This window comes from Dasypus novemcinctus, chromosome 3, assembly GCF_030445035.2.
Source record: "Dasypus novemcinctus isolate mDasNov1 chromosome 3, mDasNov1.1.hap2, whole genome shotgun sequence".
NCBI lineage: Eukaryota > Metazoa > Chordata > Mammalia > Cingulata > Dasypodidae > Dasypus > Dasypus novemcinctus.
In genome coordinates, this window is record NC_080675.1 from 141,223,761 (window position 1) to 141,241,258 (window position 17,498).

A 17,498-nucleotide genomic window follows, 5' to 3' on the forward strand; every position below is an offset into this window, starting at 1 on the left:
GGAAGAAACTGGGGCTCCCATTTCCAGACTGGGGTCCCTCCTTGGGGCTTCAGCAGCCATCAAGGGCGGGATTGTTTTTTTCTGCCCTTGTCATTGAGGGCCTCGCTAGAAACACTAGATGGGAGGGTTTGGCGAGCGTGTGGTAGTTGTGAAAGCTGGTAATGGCTTGTCCTTCCAACTCCTGGAACCTTCCCGTGCCCTGTGTGTTGGCCCTGAGGCGGTTCACTAAGAAGCAGGATTCGGCAGTGGTGTTGCTACTTCAAACGAGACGTGGCAGCAAAGCTTGGGGCACTGGGCACTTTGGGAACATTAGGTATGAAGAGCAAAGCTCTAAGAAGTTCCCACTTGGGCATTGAGATTATTCTTCTTTTAAAAAAGATTTTCCATATGTCTCTGTTTCCCTCGTGATACATTTTTACCAGCAGATAACTTTTTTTGTGCCCTGAGAAAGAGTTGGAGTTATTTTTCGAATTATTTTCTTTTCCTTGCATTGTTGCTTTTTCATAAACAAAAAGTCAGTTCACTTCTAAGCCTCTGTGATCACATGAGACCAAAAAAACAAAATACAACCCAGAACACCCAGTCAGCATCTGGCAAGTGGGAAACGAAAAAAAAAAAAAAGGCCAAATTGGTTAATGTTTCATCTTCCCGCTCTCCAAGCCATGTGGTGAAGGGAAAAAAATTCCTGCAGGACTGAATGGAATTCTAGCCAACCAGGACTGAGGCTAATGGTTTTGTCTGAGTAAACCCCTGCCCCGGAGTGGCCCTGCCAGGTCAGGCGGGACCAGCCCAGCCAGGCCCGGCCCCTGCCTGGAGGGAAGGCGATGAAAGTGCCGCGGGCTCCAGGTGTGCCTTCTGCTCCTGCGCGGACCTCTCCCTCACGGGGGCAGCTTCCCGGCGCCGGCTGGCACCGGAGGCACAGACTCCAAGTGTACCTGCCCCAGAGGGCGTGGGCTTGGCAGGCCAGCGGCTCAGGGTTCAAAAGCAAACCGGGCCTCCCTGCAAAAGCGTTTCCCTTCCCCATCTACCTAAACTGCAGACAGTAATGCCACCTGAAGTACTTACCCCTACTTTGGTTTATATATTTTTTAAAGAGCAACTTTTAAAAAAACAACAACAGCCCAAGCATTGAAACTCGCTCTGTGAGCCGGTTTGGGTGTTAGCGGGTGGGGGAGGGGAGAGAGCGAAGAAGGTAATCTGGGAGCCAAGGCTTGAGCCCTTAATTAGAGGGGTGTAAGCGCGACAGAATGAGGATGGCTGGTAACTTGTTAAAACAAAGTTTCCTCAGCTTCAGCAGGAGGAAGGAAGGAAGGAAGGAAGCAAGAAGGAACAACTCCAAGAATTTTAATGGTCGTAATTAAGTACAGCAACGATGAATTGTTTAGGGGCTTAATTTAACCTTACCCCAGGAGGCTCCAAGTTGCTACTTGCTCCGTCCCCTGAACTTGGGTTCTCTCTGTGGTCAGGGCAATTGAAACGTCTCCAGGTGCCAGGGCCACAGCAATCAGGGAGGTAGTGCTTTCCAGAAGAGCTCCAGGGCTGGCCGGCCGGGCTTGGGCCGTTGTGGGACTGGGTTCCAGAGTGGCCCTGGGAAGTTATGAGGGGCACGCTGCCCTTTGCAAGCACGCACGCACGCACACACACACAGGCACACACGCAAAAGCACGAGAAAGAGAAGAGCAGAGAAGAAGGCAGTGCCCACAGCCACTGAGCTCTCTTTCTCTTTCCTCCCGCAGATCTGTCTGATTCCACATTGTCTTACACTGAAACGGAGGCCACCAGCTCCCTCATCACTGCTCCAGGTCAATTCTCAGGTTGGCATTTTTTCTCCTTGCATGTGCTCTTGCGGTACACTTTATAGAAGGGGACAGGTGGGGGGGGAGGGCTTGTAGAAGTGTCTTTGATTCCCCCTCTCCTTTTCCTTTTCCTCCTTGCCCCTTGGATGGGAAGATTGCCAACGTTTTAATCCCTGGTGTTCCTGGGGTTAAGAAGAGTCTGTGTGAGTGAAACCCAAAGATGATAGGTTTTTAAGGGCCTTTCAACCCTTGTCTTAGTTGGTCATCTCTACCTTGTCTCTCACAGAAATTAAAAACTCCCAGCACAACTCTCAGTTCCTGATTTTAGTGAGGGATCCTCTTCACCCAGCTGCGGAAACAGCAAAATGGATGCATTACACGTTTATCTTCGTGGGTTTCTCTTCCTGTCCCTGCTCTGGGGCAGGGACCGATGAGAGGGGTCAGAAGAGAGGGAGGAAGAGAAGTGGGAAGAATGAGCTGATGGGGAGGGTCTGGTGAGCCAGGAGTTTGCCAAAGACTGGTGGTTGCCGGGTCTCTGGCCTGAGTGATAGATGCTGGTGGAAGAAGCAGAGAGAACCCTGGTTTGGTGTCCCCCATGCCTACAGTTATAAGTTGGCCATGGGGATCCCCACATTTGGGGGAAAGCTTAAATCAAGTGTCCTTGAGAAATGAGAGGTTGGTAGTAAACTAGGGGCAGGTGAGTGCCAGGAAGGTACAGGTGGCGAGGTCTGTGGACCCCCTTGGGACCATGATGGGTGGGTTGCACAGCGGGGATGGGCTTGGGTGCAGCAGATGGCCACTCAGGTGGGGCTGCATCCCAAGTGGACATGGCTTGATGTCCATGGGAATCCCTTTCTCTGTTTGTCTGCATCTGAGTTGTCCTTCCCATACCCCTGCCCATGTCATCATAGCAGTTCCCACAACCAGGACTGTATAGCTATCTAGTGAGTGTTTACTATGTCCAGACCCTGCACCCAGCCCCCTTTACATGCATTATCCCAAAGCAACTCCAAGCTGGGCCAATGGAGAGTCCAAGAGGGAAAGTGACTTGCCCAGAGTGGCACAGTATCAGGTTTTTTGCCTCTAGGCTCTGTGCTCTTAGGCACTGCCATGTCCTCTGCTTTTTTTGCATGGACTGAATGGACCTTCCATAAATTCATTTCCCACAAACTTCTGTCATTCTTGCTGTCCTTTGCCCATGACTTTGAGGGTGACGTGGTGCTGGCTGCTCATAGCTGCCTGGCCATTTCCTGTTTCCAGAGCCCTTTCCTCTCCGTTCCCTGTTCTCACCTCGACTGTGGGAGATCACTGAGAATATGGCCGTTTCAAACGTGGAGAAGCTGGAGGCTGGAGCAGGGGTGTGACTTGCCCAGGGTCCTAGGATGGGCTCAGGGCACAGCTGGCACTGGGGTCCAGTTCTTCTGGTCCCGTTCCTGCCTGTCCTCCGGTCTCTGACGGCCCCTCTGTCATCGGGCCACTTCCCTCTCTGCCCTGCCTTTTGGCTCTATCTGGTTATAAGCTCTTTCCCTCAAAAACCCAGCCAGATGAATATAAGAGTTTAACATTTCAATCCATTCTTTTTCCATTGTGCTTTTGCAGACAAAAGCCACATATAATTTTGAAGCAAGGGGCTTACAGAGTATTTCTGGATGTGTGATTCTGCATCATCAACAACACTCAGTATGTTGAATTTAGGTGAAATGCATTGGCCCTGGTTGTCAGGATGGGTAGGTGATTTTTCGACACTGCCTTTCCTTCCCCCCAGTGTTAACGGCAGGAACCCCTGTGCCTGGAGGTGCCTTACGGTTCCGGCAGGTTCCAGTGAGCTCACAGACACGGTCTCATTTGATCTCAGTCATCCGAGAGAGGCCTAGTGTGTGGCTCAGGCTGGAGGGAGCGGACCCCAGAGCACCTGCAGGAGACCCCTCTCTCCATCTGGTTCCTAGGGTGGAGCGCCCTCTGGAGGCTGGAAGGTCTCCAGAGACCTTTGGGGCCCAGCGGGCCAGTGTTGGGCATTTCCTCCTGGGTGTCTTAGAGCAGAGTCTTGGCTACTAGACAAGGAGACAACCCTTGCTGCTCTTCAGAGTAGATGAGGACTGTGCAGCTCTCATGATAAAATTTCCCTTCCAGAGGCCTGAGATTTAAGAGGCTGAAGGATGTGGGGAGGAATTGTGGAGTTTCCTATGGGAGCAGAACCTTCCCCACTGTCGTCATCCAGGCCCCTGCTGGAGGTGACGTGCACCCCCCTCTCCTTCCGGGGGCTCACTGTTTACTTTCTCTGTCAAACACTGAGTGAGGCCTTACCCCCTGCTGCAGGCCTGTGAGGCCCAGTTGGCTGGAGCAGACCCCTGCCCTCTGGAGGCTCTTGGTGGGCTGCGGTGACCATCAGGCTGGAAGGCATGCACAGTGAGGGTTGCCTGGAGGGCGGGAAAAGGCCCCAGAAGGGTGATAAGTCTCCATGGGTGGGGAAGGTACAAGTCCTCCTGCAAAGGTGGAGGGCCAGGGTGTGTAAGAGGGAGGTGGGAGGGTCGGAAAGGTGAGGGGCGGAGATGGGCAGAACGTGTTGGGCCAGGCCAGGCCATGTAATGTTCAAGGACAGAAAACAATGGTGCTGACAACAGTGGACAGTTATCGACACTCACTGTGTGCCAGGCACCTTGCTCAGAACCATCCATTCTCCATCCCCCTGGCTCCTGACCACAACCCATGAGGAAGCGGGGCCTCAGGGCTAGGCTGCCTGTCCCCGTCCCCAAGCGGGAAGCAGCAGGCCTGGAGGGGTGCCTGGGCAGTGTGCCTGGCACTATTCAGGGTTCTACATGAGGCTCTTCCTCCCCAAGTGAGACCTGGGGCGTGGGGTTCGAAACAGAGCAATCAAAAGGAGTCTGGACTCCCAGGGATGAGCCTCCCTGGCGCTGAGGGAATTACTACCATGTACCAGCTGATGCTGTAACTAGAAAATGACCTTGAATAAAAGGGTCAACTCGGACCAGCAGAATATCTCAGTCTACATATAATACCAGGAGATAAAAATGCTTTTTGACCTGAATCAAAGGGGGAAATGGAAAGGACAAATGAGTTTATGTGGCTATGAGTCTCCAAAAAGAGCTGGGAGATTATCAGAGGGGTTGCCCTTATGCACACCTGAGCAGAGTCCCAGAGACAGATAAAGTAGATATAATCCCAGGTATTGGTTCTTCTGAGGGCTGCAGAGACCCACAGGTTCTATGGTCATGGCAGATGGAGTTCAGTGCCATGTCAGTTGGCCCTACTTTGAAGTTTGTGTTTCTGTGTGATGGAGCTGGACTGAGATGTGATCTTTGTCCACAAGCCTCTCCTCTTACTTTTAACAGATCTGTAGTTGGTGCTGGGGTTTAGTGTATACCCAGGGGACCTGAATCTCTGGACTGACCATGTGATAGCCAGGCCCTGAGCCTCAACCGACTTGCAACTCCTACACTATGGTTTACTGGACTTACCCCACTCAGTAACATGGAGGAAAGAAGGTCAACCACCGCACCAGGGAGCCAAGAGTGCCTATAACTGAAAGCAGGAGAATTGCATCCAGCATCCATGTGGAATCTAAGCCCCCTCTTGACATAGATGTGGAGTGGACAACCATTCTAAGGTCCACAGGATGGAGGAATAGAGTATGGATTAGAGTGGACTTACTGATATTCTATACATGAACTATTATGATTAGTAATAGAAGAAAATGTGGCATTGGTGTGAAGAAAGTGGCCATGGTGGCTGCTGGGGATAGGGAGTGGGAGGAAGAGATGTGATGTGGGGGCATTTTTGGGGGTCGAAGTTGTCCTGGGTGGTGCTGCAGGGACAGTTACTGGCCATAGTATGTCCTTCCATGGCCCACTGGGTAGATTGTGGGAGAGTGTGGGCTACGATGTGGACCATTGACCATGAGGTGCAGCGGTGCTCAGAGATGTATTCATCAAGTGCAGTGAATGTCTCATGATGATGGAGGAGGTTGTTGTTATGGGGGAGGAGAGGGGGGAAGGGGGTGGGGGATATATGGGGACCTCATATTTTTTGAATGTAACATTAAAAAAATAAAGACAAAAAAAAGTGAAAATGAAACACATTTCTAATAAAATCAGATATAGGAAAAAAAGGAGTCTGGGGGCAGCCTGTCTGATTGAAGGACCAGGGACTCGGGTGGGGTGGGTTGACAGTCGTCACAGTGCTCTGTGCTCGTCCGAGCCACTGCTGGGCAAACCTTGGGGACTACAGGAGATGACACCAGCCAGCTGCCCCTGGCCTCCTCAATCCCTGCGTCCTGACAGGCTGCTGTCCCTGAGAGCCCGGCCCTGCTCTGTCCTTTGGGACCCGTGTCCTGCTCGTGCAGGTGCCGGCCGTCTCGGGACAGAGACCGCCCTTGTTTGTCTCGCACAATGACAATCCCAGCGCCTGGCCTGGAGCTTTCTATTTTTACCCTGCTCCAAGGTCTCCGCTTCACTTTCCTGTCCTGTTGTGAGGCCACTTCGGGGAATGGTGGGGATTTTGAGGCTGAGGCCCAGGCCCAGGCAGGCATGGGCACATGGCTGGTCAGGGCGGGGGGTGGCAGGAGACTATCTCATTTCAACTGCTGAATAACAGAACATTCCCATTTGATCTCTTTTTTTTTTAAAGATTTCTTTTTTTATGTATTTCTCCCCGTGCCCCCTTCCCTCCACCCACCCCCCCTTGTCTGCTCTCTCTGTCCATCGCTGTATGTTCTTCTGTGTCTGCTTGTATTCTCATTAGGCGGCTCCGGGAACCGATCCTAGGACCTTCCAGAGTGGAAGAGAGGCGATTACTCTCTTGCACCACCTCAGCTCCCTGATCTGTTACGTCTTCTTATTTTCTCTCCTCTGTGTCTCTTGTTGTATCATCTTGCTGCGCCAGCTCTCAGCATCGGCCGGCACTCCTGCGCAGGGCGGCTTTCCCACGCAGGGCAGCATTCAGAAGCAGGGGGGCACGCCTGTGTGGGGCGGCATTCCAGCGTGGGCCGGCACTCTGCGTGGGCCAGCTTGCCCTCACCAGGAGGCCCTGGGCATTGAACCCTGGACCTCCTATATGGTAGATGGGAGCCCAATTGGTTGCACCACATCCGTTTCCCTTGATCTTCACATCAAACCCAAATTTAGACATATGATCCCACCTAAACAGATGAGATCAACTGAAGCTCAGAGGGATCAAGTGACTTGACACGGATCATGGGGCTTTCACCTAATCTAGACTTGTCCATCTGCAGTCTTCAGTGGTGCTTTGGGTAAACCTGAAGGCCTGGCAGTCCCGGGGAGGTCCCTGTGCCTTCAGCACACTCTGGTTTCCTGGCCTGACTCGGGGCTGTGGGTGCTGCCCCCGAGTGTCCTCAGGTCATCCTTGTCCTCTCTGTAACATCTCTCTCTACCCTTCTCTCAGTTTCTTGATTTCAGTTTAGCTTGAGGAGGAAAGCAAGGACATTAGTTGTCAAAGAAAGCCATACTAAGGTTGAGTGGCAAACCTTCTTTGCCATTTAAAAGAGCAATATGCCATACTTCAGAGAATTGCAGGTGAGAGGCCATGTGGGAGGGGTGGTCCTGAGGGGGCTGGTGGGGGAGGCGGGGCTTCTCTTGGCCCCTCCTCCTCAAGTCTGGAAGAACAGAATGGCCTGGCCTGGAGCTTGATGCCCTGAATGAGAGGCTCCATACTGGATGCCGGGTGCTGGGTGAGCGCTGGCTCATTTAAAGAGTGTCTGGAGTGCTGGGGCCATTTTAGAACCCAGGCCTGCCAGACGCCAGGCTGCAGGGCTGGGCCGAGGGCCACTGGGCAGGCGTCTCGAGGTACCAGCAGCATCCCTCTGATACCTGATTCTTGTGCCTCTTAGGTAATTGCTCAGTGCTTTATTAAGCTCCTACTCTGTGTAAGCTGCATATCATGGGGACCAGGCTGCCCCTGCTGGTGACCTTGGCTGTGTAAGGTGCTGGTGTCTCAGTCCTGAGAGCATGGTTCCTTAGTGCTATATCTGTGAGCGCAAGCCCTTCGTTTTACAGAGAAAAAGGCCCGGGGAAGGGAACTACGTAAGACTATGTGGAGAGTGGAGGCTGAGCTAGGTGTGGGTGACTTTCCTCTACCACCCCGGACTATAAGCACTTTGAGGGCACAGATCATTCTATAAGAAGACAGATTTTGGAAGCAGAAGCTCAGAGAGGTTCAGAGACTGGTTGAGGGCTGCACTGCAAGTATAAGTAGGTGAAGCCAGTGTGCAACCAAGGTTGGTCCTTGCTGCCTGCCCACCTGTCACCTAGTAGAAACTGTGCCATCCTTTCGCCTTTTCCTCCCAGTGGTCCCTCAAGAGATGGCTCTTGGATTTAGGGCTGTCTGATATTCATCATCAGTGCCTGCAGAAGCCAGGAGGGGCATGCATCTGTGCAGTACTGTTTCTTACTGCTTCCTGAAGTAGGAGGCCCAAATGTGCTCTCTGTCATCCTCATGTAACACAGACCCTTGAGTTCTTCTTTCTCCAAGGCGCTCATCTCAGGGCAGCCGGTGTGTATTGAGCCTCTATAACAATGGTGGGCCAAGGAGCATGGGCTCCACACCACTGGGCCTGGATTCAGACCTAGTTCTACCATTAACTAGTTGTGTGACCTTGGGGCAGTCACTTAATCACTGTGCACCTCAGTCTTCTCCCCTGTAAAATGGGGATGATAATAGCAACATATTCCTTGTGGGTGAGAGTTAAATGAGGTGATACCTGCGAATCAGCTCAGACCTAGTACATGGCACCTGGTAGGTATTGCCATTATAGTGTGCCACGCCCTGGGTCCAGGACTGGGGGCCCAGGGGTAAAAGTTGTATCATCTCTGCCCTCAAGGTACTCACAGACAGGTGAAGATGCAAAATAATAATAGAGGGAGAAGTGGTCCAGAGGCAGTCTAGAGGACAGAGAGATTAGTGACCAACTCTTGGGATGGTGGGGGGCTGCCTGGGAAGGCTTCCTGTAAGAGGTGAGATCTAAACTGGGTTTTGAAGGACAAATGGGAGTCTACGAAACGGCAGGATTTCGAGATGGGAGAAGCATTCTCTGAGTAGAAGGAATGGCACATGCAAAGGCCTGGATGTGTGACGACAGCCCGATGTGGTTGAGAAACCAAAGGAATTTAGAGGGATTTGGGATGCGAAGTACCAGGTGTTGGTGGGGGAATGAGGCAGAGCCTGGGTCATGTTTTTCTAAAACTTTTTTTTACCAAAGCATAACAGACCTACCGAGTGCACGTGTAAGAGCGCAGCTCCATGAATTTTCACAAACTGATCACCGCTGGGTAACAGGCAGGGCCTGCATAACTGTTGCTGTCCCATGACCAGGTTCATTGCCTGTGTGTCCTGGGGGTGCTGCCTGCTGAGTGGTTTAGAACGAGCAGGAAGAGGGCAGGGGGCTAATGTTGCAGCTGGAAAGAGGGTTTCCTTTGGCTTTGGAGAGCAAGAAGGATGTTTAACCCGGAGCTCAGGGCAAATGGCCCTGCACAGTCAGACTTGAACCTGGGTCTGGAGGTGGTCCTTGTGCGTTGTCCACTCCCCAACCCCCAGGGGTCAGGCTCCAAGTCAGAGCTGCGCGGGAGCCCAGCCTGGAGGTGGTGGGCAGGCAGAGCTCACGGGCCAGGTCCCGTCTGCCGTCCCTGGGTCAGAAGTGACCCCAGCCTCCTCACCTGTCCCGGGCATGCTGGGGGGACGGAGGAGCACTCACTTCCCGTTCTTAAATGGGCAGTGTTTGGGACTCACATCAAGCTGCTGCTGTGTTCTTGTTTTTGTTTTTAGCTTCTGAAGACAAAAAGCCTTCTTCCTTCCTTAAAACCTCCCGGGACCTCACAAAGGGGCCCATTCTTCCTGGGCTGGTTGGTTGAGGCTGGAGCCGAGGTGGTCGGGGTGAAGGGCAAGAGTGACAGAGGTGACAGCAGCCATCCAGGGTAGACTCATGGTTGCGGAGGGGGTCAGGCTCACCCGGATTTGCTGAGACTCAGGGTGGGGTAGTGGGCAGCTCACCAGGGTAGATTCTAGACTTGGTTTTGCCCTTCACCTCCCACATGAACTCAGGCAAGAGCTTTGCCTCTCTCAGCTCAGTTTACTCAGCTGTGCATTGGGGCCATTGGGCCACTGACCTCAGGGCTCCCTGGATACTGGTGTTTTCTGGGTTGTGGAACTCCTGGGCCTTGGGGATTGTGCAGAGAACTGGGGCTTCTGGCCTTTAGCATCTTAGCTTCTTGGTGTTGTCTGAAAGCAAAACTCTGCCCCGGGATGAGGCCATGCAGAGGAAGGGGATCAGTGTCCTGGACCCCCTGCCCCAGAGCAGTGGAGCTTAGAGTCTGGAGTGGGGGTACGGTTGATGGATGAGAAACTCAAGGCCCAGAGAAGGTGACTTGCCAGAGGTCACACGGCTCTTACACCCTCCAGGGGCTCCTGAAAAAAGATCCCAGGGCTGGTATGTTTCCTGGCAGTAGGCTTTTAGACAACAAGTCAATGTATTAAACATTCATTGAGAACTGCATGCCAGTGACAGGTGCTATAAAGCAGAGAAAGCCTGGACCTTCCCCTCCAGGAGCTGATGTTGTGAAGGGGAGGCAGACAGCAGGCAAAAAATGGTGAATGATTGTGCTAAGTGCTTCCCTGCAGACTGGGCAAGGCTTTACACCAGCATGGGAGCAAGTACAGGGCACTCTGTTGGATGGAACAGCGGTATTCAGCGAAAGCTGCAAGGAGGTGATTCTGAGTTACTTTTTGTAAGACGACTAGGAGTTTGCCAAGGAGATAGTAGGGTACAGACAGTCTGTCAGAAGGAACAGCTTATGCAGAAGCAGGGAGGTGTACAATAGTATTGTGTTTTCCAAGAGTTTGGTTATGGCTAGAATGTTAATTTTGGAGAAATGGCAAGTGGAGGAAGGTGAACTGGACAGGTTGTCCTGAATACTAGAACTGGCCAGAGCAGGGGATGGTGGTTACTGGGCCAGGGGAGCCTGGGGGCATCCTTGGTCCTGAAGGGGCTCCGGACTTGGTGAGTCATTGTGGAATGAGTGGATGAATGAATTTTTATTTGGGATAAAAGATTCTGAGAGAAGCACAGAGAGATACAGATAGAAGGACCCTTCACACACATTCAGTAATCACCGCAGCTAGCACAGAGCTCTGTTGCTGGCACTGAGTTCCCCCACTAATCTGAGGTGGCCACTTTTCTTAGCCAAAGAAAAGAAGAGGTAACTGAGTCTCCGAGAGGTTGAGTAACCTGCCTGTGGTCACCCAGCTAAGAAGTGGTAGAACTGGGATTGGCCCGCGTTGGGTTCCCCCAGGATATCTGGCGCAGAGCTCTCCCTGCTCCCGAGATGATGCCAGACTCAGACAGGGCCCTCGTGCTGCTGGGGCTTCCAAGATGCTGCGTGAACAACTGCCATCCGGGCCCCAGAGCAGCTCTGCTCATTGAGGGGGTGCTGAGTGAGTAAGTGAATGGAAGAATGCAAGGAAGCACGTTTGCTTTGGAGCCGTGAACTGGTGGGGGATAGGCTTCTGAGAGGGGGCTGCCGGGCCGAGGGCCTGTCCAGGGCTGTTGGACCCTGGAGGCAGGTGGGCTTACCCTCAGCAGGGGGATGGGCAGGTTTTCTGAGGAGACCTGGGAGTCCGCTCTTGGGTGCTCCTCACACCATGCTCCTGCCGGGCCCCCTGGCCTGCCCCCTCCTGTTCAGTGACTCCAGCCCCGCTGGCACGCTTTCCTCAGGCGTCGCTGACAATCAGGAGCTGCCCTCGAAAGTTTCCTTGTCGGGGTAGAGTGGCCGTTGCCAAGAGCTACTTCTTTGATGCAGAAAATATATCCTGAAGGTACTTTGTCAGATGTTTTTATATTAAACATTTTCCCTCCGTGGCCCTTGGCTGCCGAGGGAAGCAGAGATGCATCACTTTTCCAGTCGCTCCTTGTGGAAAGAATTCCTGATATTCGTGGGCCCTTTCCCCAGCCCCCCACCCCACCCCCCCAGCCAGAGCGGGGCAGGCTTGGGAGCTGGCACCTCTGTAAAGCAGGGGCCGTCCTGGCCTGAGGGAGGGCCGCTGCCCTCACCCGGTGGTAGAATTTTCTGGGTTTGGAACAACAGAGGTCCCGGGTCTGGGGCAGACATCAAAGCCACTGTCCCAGACTGCAAGGTGAAACACTGCCGAGACTTTAATTAATCTTTGGAAGGAGAAGTAGGGAGCTCAGAGATAGGAGCCTGGAAGTCGTTTTAATCTCTGAGGAGGCCAGTAGAGCCAGTGCTGGACAGAGCGGGGAGAAGCTTGGCTGCTGGGCCTTGTGTGCTGGGTGGGGGAGGAGGCGGGAGGCGGGCTCCCTCACACAGCCTGGAGGTGCGCTGGACTGGCGGGGGTCACCGTAGGGCTCCTCAGCAGCCCTGGGAGGCAGCTGAGGGCGAGGGGCTCTTCTGGGCACCCAGAAGCTCTACAGATGTGGTCGGTGGGGAGAGGGCCTGTGGCGGCACAGCTGTGCTAGCCCCTGCCTCCCTGGCTGGGTGGGGTGAAACATCCACGTTGGCTCATCCCAGTGTCTTAGGCCTGCGTCTCCCCCAGCCCTCCCACCTTTCTCCACTCCACAAATGCTGTGTCTCCACTCACCTTCCTCTTCTGCCGGCCCCCGTCCACCGCCTTATGTCCAGAGACCGGCTGTCACTCCTGAGCTTCTTAAATCACACCCGGTTGTGCCCTGAGGAATGAGGAGGCTGCGAGGCTTGAGCGATGGGCAGCTCCCAGGCCTGCCTTCCGGCACCCTGCCATTCTGAGCCAGTGGTGCCTTGAGGATTTGCATCCCCAGGGGCTCTGCAGAAGAGACCCTGTTTCCAGAGCAGAGACTCCAAGCTGCTCTCAGAGGGCGGATGGTGGGAGTGGGGTTTGGGGGGCTTGACCCTGAGGGCGGGGCCTGGGTCTTCCGCCACCTAGTGCCCACCTCAGGGTGTGCAGTAGATGTTGGGAGTGTTTGTGATTCACAGAAGGGCCCTCCTGAGCCTTCAAAACAGAACAGAACAGACTTCACAGAGAAGCCATCACATCCCCTCTCCCTCAGCTCCAATGTCTGTCTCAGGCCCAGGGTGTTTCTGATTCGGGTTGCGGGAGCTGGCGTGAGACCAGGATGAACTCTCCAGGCCTCTGCTGCTGTTTGACCTGAGAGGGGAGAGGAGGGCGGTGGAGCAGGCCCAAGTGCTTGGGGAGAGGGGCCCCGGCTGCCCAGCTGCCTGTCGCTGCCTGCCCTCTCCTTCCCACGACAAAGGTCAGGGGGAGCCTGTGAAGTAGCCCCGTCCCAGGCCTGAGCGCCGGGCGACCTGTCCCCCTTCCCCTGGTGGTCTCAAACTACTTACTCTCAGCTTCTCCACCTGTAAAATGGATTCGCTGGTCTGACTTGCCCATTCAAGTTCCCTGAGGAGCTTTCCAAAAGCTCCGACACCATTCCCAGAAATACTTATTTTATTGGTTGGGGTAGGACTGGACTTTGGGATTTTTAAAAAAACTCCCAAGGTGATTTTTTTTTTATTTTAATTTTTATTATTTATTTATTTTTAATTTATTTCTCTCCCCTTCCTGCCCCCTCATTGTCTTCTCTCTGTGTCCATTCACTGTGTGTTCTTCTGTGTCCACTTGCATTCTTGTCAGTGACACTGGGAATCTGTGTCTCTTTGTTTTGTCATCTTGCTGCATCAGCTCTCTGTGTGTGCGGTGCCACTCCTGGGCAGGCTGCACTTTCTTTCGCGCTGGGCGGCTCTCCTTATGGGGTGCACTCCTTGCACATGGGGCTCCCCTATGCAGGGGACACCCCTGAGTGGCAGGGCACTCCTTGTGTGCATCAGCACTGCACATGGGCCAGCTCACCACACGGGTCAGGAGGCTCTGGGTTTGAACCCTGGACCTCCCATGTGGTAGGCGGATGCTCTATCAGTTGAGCCAAATCCGCTTCCCAGGGTGATTCTAATCTGTAGCCAGAAGTGAGAATCCCAGGTCGCCATGGAGCTGGAAGGGACCTGTAGCATCCAGGACAGCTCTCGGTCAGTGTTCTACCTCAGGCTTTGGACGGGCACCGAGGGACAGAGCTGCGTGTCATCTTAAAGCAGCCTGTCCTGTCTGTGCCCTGCCCTGGGGCCCATCCCTTTAGCTGTGTGGTGTGCTGATTTGGGGGCTGGCGGTGCTGAGAATACCAGCGGGGCCTCATCTCTGCCTTCCCCCGGAGGACCACCAGGCTCTGGCGTGTTTGATCCTCACCCCGACCTAGTGAAGTGGGTGTCGTAACTTCCAAATTTCAGATAAGAAGCCTGAGCTCAAGAGGTAGTTAAAGTGACTTTCTCAGAGACCCTCAGCTAGAGCTGAGCATCCGAGCAGCACCTCTGTGTGTCTGCTGTAGTTTTCATCTTCGGCACCAGGGTGGGTGCAGGGTGGGTTCTCTGTGACTTCAGGAAGTCTGGGAGCAACCCCACCTGAGCAGCAAGTCCCTTTTTGCTCCCCTGGTGCCTCCCTTGGTTCTGAAAAGCCCTGTCACCCAGAGATTTAGCAAAAAAAACAAAAAGAGCAACACAGCTCTGCGCAGGCTGCGTCTAGACCTTGGTGTAGGGTGGGGATGGGAGTGAGTATAAAGGATGCAGGGAAATGAAGGGACTCAAGAGGACAAGGGGCAGAAGCCCAGACTTTGGGGACACACACCTGCAATCTAAATCACTTAGCCTCCCTTTTGCAGCCTTAGTTTCCTCTTGTGAAAAGTGGGCTGGCTTGGCAATATCTCATGGGACTTCACAGACGTATCGTGTGTGTGCAGCAGGGAGCACGGAGCCTGGCACTCATTTAATTTTCAGGAGATGGCAATTAAGTGAATTGATGTTAGCATGTGGGATAGGACTGTATGAGGAGGTGAAATCTGACAGGGAAAAAATCTTTACCACTCAGAGTCAACTCTGTTTGCGGAGTGAGGACAGGAAAAGATGCCCAGGAGACGGGGCATTGTCAGGAAACTTAGAATGTAATTTTAAAAGACTGGAGAAAAAAATCCCCTCCTAGGGTGGAAGGGTAAATGCTGCTTCCTGACTGACCTATGTGGGCTGGGAGAGAGCTGCTTGCCCAGGGCTGCTGCAAGGGCTGCTGGGATGGAGCTGGGTTCGAAGGCGGAGGAGGGTTTCTCCAGGCGGAGGGGGCACGGCCCTCCTGGCTAGGGAAGCACTGGGCAAAGGCACGCGGGCGTGAGGATGCTCATTCTGGGAATGGCAAGGGGTCCTGGCAGGGCAGTAGGAAATGAGGCCAACAGGTTGACAGGTAACAGGACAGGGATGGGCATCCCAGAAATACTTTTCCTCAGTAGATGGATTAGAGATGGTCTTTGTCTGGCCTCTGAGTATGGAGCATTTTGCCTTTTTTTTAATGTAAACTTCTTATTGATATATAAGATGCACACAGAAAAAACGCACACATCACAGATGTACGGTTTCACAGCCTGAATGCATCCATGTAGCAGCTGTCCAGACCAAGAAACACATCGTGACCTGCGCCCGCCCCCCTTGGTCACCACCCTTCCCCGAGGGTAACTAACCTCTGTCCTGACTTCTAACGCCAGAGACTAGTTGTCCTGCCTTTGAACCTGTTGCAAACAGAAGCACACACCTGGACCCTTCGGGGTCTGGCTTGGTGGACTCCGAATGTTTGTGAGCTCCAGCCTCGCTGTTGTGTAACAGTGTTGAACATTCCTTCTCAGCACCGAGTAACATTCCACCGCGTGAATCCCCTGCAGTCCTCCCAGCTGAGAATGTCTCCTGTCGGTGGGCACTGGGTATTTTCCGGGTTTTGGCTCCTATGCATGATGTTCTCCTAAGTATTCTTGGGCCGGCTTTTTTGTGGACATGAGGACACAATCCTCTTGGGGATACCCCTGGGGGTGGAGTTGCTGGCTTACACCTTGTATGTGTTCATCTCTGCCAGACTGCTCCCCAAACCACAGCGTGCCAGCCAGGAACCCTGCTGGGGGAGTTTTGATTCATTCCACCCATTTTACAGATGAGACCCTGAGAGGGGCAGTGCCTGTCCTTGGTTCCACAGCCCCTGAGGGCAGAGCTAGGCCAAAGCCCAGTGTCTCCCCTCTCCATGTCAAGGGTCCTCCCAAAAGGAGGGGGTACCCATTCCCCACTCAGACGAAATGGGGCCCCATAGCCCTGCTTCTCTCACCCCGAGGCAGGATTTTTACCTCCAAATCCTTTTCTGAGGATTTAGGCCGCGCACACTGGGAAAAACAAAAAGGAGAAAAGAGCGAAAGGAAACTAAACATTGGAAAAGAAGTGTGTTTCCAATAAACTGGGCCTTTTACCGGTAGCCAAAACATTACATTCCTATACCCCGGGAGCAGCCGCCCGGGTTCTCCTCTCTGGGCCGTAAATCTTGCTGGGAGCTGGGTTGGGACACTCGCACCATCTGCGGGACACACAGACAGGCTGTGTCCTTTGGGCTTCGAGCCCCTGGTCTTGGGGGTGACATCGTAAATCTTCCAGTGGGTTGGCTGAGTCCCAGGTGAGGGGGACGGGAGGCCCCTTCAGAAGCGCTGGGTGCTCGGCCCTTCAGACAGAGTGGTGTGCTTTCCCGAAAGAGGGTTTCTTCTCCTGCCCACCCCCTCCCTTTCTTGGGTGCTTTGATGGGTTTGAGGTGTTTATAGGCTTGATTCACGACCGAGTTACCAGGGTTTTCCACGGAAATAACTTATTAAAGGGGCCGTGCACACAGCGACCCTGAAGTCTGGAGGGCGGTGCGCATCAAAGGCCGGCACCCGCGCCCCCGGCGGCGTTTCACGGGCCCGTTGCTGGAGGCGCGGGCCAGGGCCGGCCGGAGGGGGCGGGACCGGCTGGAGGAAAAACACTCGGGCTTAAGAAAACACTCCTCAGACAGACCCAAATTCACGTCCATGGAAAAAGAGGGGGAACGTGAACGCCCAAGTCCCTGCCCAGATGGTGGGGACACATGTGGGTGCCCAGCTGCCGCCTGGCGCACAGACTCCGCTGTGATGCCGGCTCCTCCCCTCGCCGTGGAGCTGCTCCTTGGAAGGAAATGCCCAGGACGGGGCTGCCCGCTGCCTTGTGCCGGGGGTGGGTGGAGGGATGGGCCGGGCCGTGGGGGAGAAGTGGCGGAGGGATTTCCTGGTCCCCTGTCCTGATAGATCTTTTTTGCCCCTCTAATTCCCTCCGATTTGTCCTTCAAGGCCCATGGAAAGCCTTCCTTTTCTAGGGAGTCTTCAGAGATTGCCGCCACCCGCCGTGGCCTCTCTCCTCTGAACTCCCAATGGCTTTCTTTTCCGTACTGCTCCCTTGCAGGGGGTCGACCTTGTGCTGAGTTCATCCTCTGTCCTCACCAGACTGTGAATGCCTTCCAGGTAGTACGGGTCTTCCTTGGCTCCTTGGGCTTCGAACCAGGAAACCGGCGGCCCTGGCACCTGGCACCAGGCACCAGGGGAAGGGTTTGGAGGCATTCCCCATAGTTCAGTCCTGGCTCCTTCACAGAAATAACAGTAGCAGGAGGAGTAACGACCAAAATAATGGCTAACATTTGAGCACAAATCATGTGGCAGATGCTTTACTGTTTCCTGTTCTTTAATCTCATTCATTCCCTATGAGGTGGGTTCTGTTACTACTTATTCCCCTTCTACAGATGAAAAAACTGAGGCTTGGGAGAAGTAATTTGCCCAGGGAC

At 53.8% G+C, this 17,498-nt stretch overlaps 1 protein-coding gene across 2 annotated transcripts in view; it reads left to right on the forward strand.

The window, feature by feature from the left end:
* The window catches only part of SMAD6 (SMAD family member 6), a 76,163-nt gene that overhangs the window by 12,489 nt on the left and 46,176 nt on the right, over positions 1-17,498 (forward strand). Inside the window, exon 3 of one of the 2 annotated variants that reach the window (XM_004453123.3) lies at positions 1,737-1,814. The exons of the other annotated variant lie outside the window; for it this stretch is intronic. Within the exon in view, the coding sequence (XP_004453180.2) occupies positions 1,737-1,814 (78 nt within the window). The remainder of the gene's footprint in view (positions 1-1,736; positions 1,815-17,498) is intronic. 2 annotated transcript variants of the gene reach the window in all.